This window comes from Phaseolus vulgaris, chromosome 4 (assembly GCF_000499845.2).
Source record: "Phaseolus vulgaris cultivar G19833 chromosome 4, P. vulgaris v2.0, whole genome shotgun sequence".
Taxonomy (NCBI): domain Eukaryota; kingdom Viridiplantae; phylum Streptophyta; class Magnoliopsida; order Fabales; family Fabaceae; genus Phaseolus; species Phaseolus vulgaris.
Genome location: NC_023756.2, coordinates 37,955,194 through 37,959,716, shown reverse-complemented (window position 1 = coordinate 37,959,716; position 4,523 = coordinate 37,955,194). Strand labels below are relative to the sequence as shown.

General features: G+C 52.9%; 1 protein-coding gene across 1 annotated transcript; it reads left to right on the top strand.

Annotated features, from left to right (window-relative positions):
* Positions 1-3,784: 3,784 nt before the first annotated feature.
* LOC137838766 (uncharacterized) lies at positions 3,785-4,315 on the top strand. Its single transcript, XM_068647993.1, has one exon. It carries the CDS (start codon positions 3,785-3,787, stop codon positions 4,313-4,315), a length of 531 nt encoding a protein of 176 aa, XP_068504094.1.
* Positions 4,316-4,523: the final 208 nt, after the last annotated feature.

The window sequence follows — 4,523 nt, the reverse complement described above, 5'->3', positions numbered from 1 at the left end:
GACTAGAGAAGGATTGTTTGCCGGAACCAGAAAACAGCACACAGTATACAGTTCTTTACCACCTTCAGAGCGCCTTTCACGGTGCCCCGACACGAAGGTGCAGAGTTTTGGTGTTTCTTGTTAGCTGACTTGAGCGTCGGAGTGCAAACGGCCGCTAGGGCGCCCATTTGTTCACTTCTTTACAGGTGTTCGCAGATTACCAGAAAAGGGTGTCACTAGCTGACGGGAAAGGTTGCACAGAAAGACGTACCCAGGTCAACCGGCAGGAACATTTGGCGCCCACCGTGGGGCCGATTTAAAACATCAGTCCCATCACAAGTTTCAGTTCGACAATTCCAGAGAGTTTATCAGAGCTACCATAACAACAGGAGAAATTCAGAGAAAACGGTGAAGAATGAGGGCCACGAGACAAGGTCCAGCGCGCGCTACGAGCGAGGAAATGACCATGTAGCAGGTCATGGCCATGGTGCAGGGGCTGCAGGATGAGATGGCAAAATCAAGGGCGGAGCAAGAACGCATGCAGGCAGATCTTGCGGCCTCTCAGGCGAGAAATGAAGAGCTCCATCGCACAAACGAGGAATTGCGTCGCGGTTTGCGCAACAACCAAGGGCAACGCGACCCAGATGAGACCGAACGTCTCACCCCCCCAAGGGAGTTTTCCACACCATTCTCGCAGGAGATCCTGGAGGCGTTGATCCCCAACACATTTGCAGGGCTCAAGGTGACTTCCACAGGGATGGAGGATCCCGAAGCACATCTCACCGCGTTCCACACGCAGATGGTGCTAGTAGGCGGCTCCGACGCCGTAAGATGCAAGCTTTTCATGAGCACCTTGACGGGAATGGCCATGGATTGGTTCATTAGCCTTCCAGATGGCCATATCACCTCCTTCGTGCAGCTGTCGCGGTTATTTAGGGAGCAATACCTTGTGAATAAGGCCCCACCGCCCGTTTTGTATGATCTGTTTGACGTAAAACAATATCAGGGTGAGACTTTGAAGGAGTACATCAACCGTTTCGGGGCTCAAGTAGTGAAGGTCGGGACTACGGAAGAACCCATGATCGTGTATGCGTTCAGAAAAGGCGTATGCCCTGGCCCCTTTTGCGAATCCATCATTCGCAACCGTCCCAGGACCTTCGCTGAAATAAGGCGTCGTGCGGTGGAGCATATTGCCTCGGAGGGAGAGGTGTGTGAGAAGCGCACGAGTGTCGCACCCACACGCCCGAGGGCACAGACACGGGCTCAACCCGTCAGGGTCAACAAGACCACAACGGGAAGGAAGAATTAGGAAGGGAGACGCCCCTACGAGGCGAGAAAACCCCAACCCAGGGGTCAAGCGGGAGGAAATCGTCCGGCCAAGGAAAGGGCCAGACCAACAAGGTACGACTTCGTGGTGGAGTTGAAGGACCTGATCGCCGTACCTAATATAGCCGAAAGATTGAGGCGACCAGCGAAGTCTGACAAGGTGCTAGGGCCTCGCAAGGACTCTTGGTGTGAGTTCCACGAAGCTTTCGGTCACCATATCAACAACTGCCTATCGCTGGGGTACCAGATAGACGAGTTAGTAAAAAGCGGGTTCTTGAAGGATTATCTCACTGAACCTGCCACGACCGTAGCACTGCCGGAACCAACGGAGGATAAAATACATGAGATGCCGGGTGACGGCGAAGTTCACACCATTTCTGGTGGTTTTTCGGGAGGGGGACCCACTGCATCCCAACGCAAGAAATATGCGAGGGGAGTAAATTCGGTTGACGAAAAAATCTCAGGCGACCCGTGGGAGTCAGACCTCGTGTTCACAAGGGCGGACCTACGAGATGTCATCCCGCACGACAATGATCCCGTGGTCATTTCGGTTGTCACGGCTGGAAGGAAGGTGCACAGGGTTCTAGTCGACCAGGGAAGCTCGGCAGACGTTATGTTCTGGTCGACATTCAACAAGCTACGGTTGTCCCCCGACCTTTTGAAACCCTACACCGGATGCTTGTATGGGTTTGCTGACAACCAGGTGGAAGTGCGTGGCTACTTGGAGTTGAGGACGACATTCACAGATGGAGCGGCCTCACGTACTGAAAGCATTCGGTACATAGTTGTGAACGCCAATTCGGCTTACAACATCCTGTTGGGAAGACTGCGTTGAATAGGCTGAGAGTAGTATCCTCCACGCGCCACATGAAGATGAAGCTGCCGGATATCAGTGGCAGGGTGATCGTCATCAAGAAGAAGCGCGAAAATGCAATGAAAACAGTTTAAAGACAAAGAGAGGTGTGTTCATGGTATTCGAGCGTCCATCGAGTTCAGACACAGCGATGGAAGTAGAACCCTCGAATGAGGCGATGCCTACGGAGTGAACGCCTGGCGAGGCCGCACCTGTAGGGGCGACGCCTAAAGCAGACGCGCGCACAGAGGAGAGGCATGACGACGCTTTGCCCGTAGAGGAGGCGTCGCCTAGAGAGCACTACGAGGTGACGCCCCCAAAAGAAGATAGCAGAGACCAACCAGCGGCCAATGTGGTGGAGAGACAGATCGACGACAAAACGTTCAAGCTGGGGCGTTTGTTGAGCCAAGAGGAATAGGACGAAGTGGCGGAGGTGATTTCACGCCACTTTGATGCTTTTGCGTGGTCCGCCTCAGACATGCCGGGCATCGAACCTGACTTTTTATGCCTCCACCTTAGCATGGACGCCACGGTTCGCCCTGTGCGACAGAGGAGGAGAAAGTTTAACGAAGAAAGGCGCCTCGTGGTGAAGGAAGAGACACAGAAGTTGTTGAGTGCGGGACACATCCGGGAAATACAATACCCCGAGTGGCTGGCCAACGTCGTTCTGGTGAAGAAAGCAAACGGGAAGTAGAGGATGTGTGTGGACTTCACAGACTTGAACAAGGCGTGCCCCAAGGATTCATATCCACTACCCAGCATTGACGCCCTGGTGGATAGTGCCTTGGGCTGCGAGATGCTGAGCTTTTTGGACGCTTTTTCGGGGTACAATCAGATCAAGATGCACCTGAGGGACGAGGGTAAAACAACATTCATGACAGAGACATGTAGCTACTGCTACAAAGTGATGCCGTTTGGGTTAAAGAATGCAGGCGCCACCTACCAGAGGTTAATGGACAAGGTCCTGGCGCCTATGTTAGGGAGGAACGTACAAGCCTACGTGGATGACATAGTGGTAGCTTCGCGCGATTGGAGGCAACATACAACAGATCTGGAAGATTTGTTCGCCACCATCTCCTCAAGCTGAACCCTGAGAAGTGTGTTTTTGGGGTTGAGGCGAGAAAGTTTTTAGGCTTCATGCTTACGGAGAGGGGAATTGAGGAGAACCCTGATAAGTGCGTCGCCATCATCGCTATGAGGAGCCCGACATCAGTGAAGGAAGTGCAACAACTGACAGGGCGAATGGCAGCATTATCAAGGTTCGTTTCTGCAGGAGGAGAGAAAGGACACCCCTATTTCCAGTGCCTCAAGAGAAATAGCCGCTTTGCGTGGACCGACGAGTGTGAAGCAGCATTCCTCAAGTTGAAAGAGTATTTGGCGACACCACCAGTGCTTTGCAAACCAGTGGCAGGCGTGCCCCTCTGACTATACTTTGCGGTAACAGAGCGGGCCATCAGTTCTGTGCTAGTCCAGGAGCAGGACCAAGTACAGAGGCCCATCTATTTTGTGAGTAAAGTCTTGCAAGGCCCGGAGACGAGGTATCAGTCGCTGGAGAAGGCAGCATTGGCCGTGGTATTCTCGGCCAGGAGGCTCCGCCACTACTTTCACAGTTTTACAGTAGTGGTGATGACGAACTTTCCCATCCAGAAGGTACTACAGAAACTTGACGTTGCTGGAAGGATGGTTCGCTGGGCAGTGGAGCTGTCGGAGTTTGATATTTGGTACGAGCCCAGAGGATCTATCAAAGGTCAAGTATATGCGGACTTCGTTGCAGAGCTATCACCTGGAGGCGACCAAGAGGCCGACCCAGGATCGAAGTGGTCGCTCTCGGTCGATGGTTCGTCCAACCAACAAGGAAGTGGAGCAGGAATAGTCTTGGAAGGACCTAATGGCTTGCTGATCGAGCAAGCTGTACACTTCGCTTTTAAAGCGAGCAATAACCAAGCTGAGTACGAGGCACTGATAGCAGGGATGCTCCTGGCCAAAGAAATGGGTGCGCAAAACCTCTTTGTAAAGAGTGATTCACAGCTGATCACAGGGCAAGTCTCGGGAGAATTTCAGGCTAAGGACCCACAAATGGCGGCGTACCTGAGGTATGTCCAGCTGCTAAGGGGAGCATTCAGCGCTCTTGAACTAGTACATGTCCCGAGGGAGTAGAATGCCAGAGCTGACCTGCTTGCCAAGCTGGCCAGCTCAGGCAAGGGGGGCAGATAGAGGACAGTGATCCAAGAGACGCTCAAAGCTCCGCGGAAATTCATGGAAGATAACAGGGTGGACGTCCTCCATATTGGTACAGCAAGAGGAAGGCCGAGGAGTCATCGTTCTTTGACTCAAGATACGATGAAGACACCTCGCATCAACACAT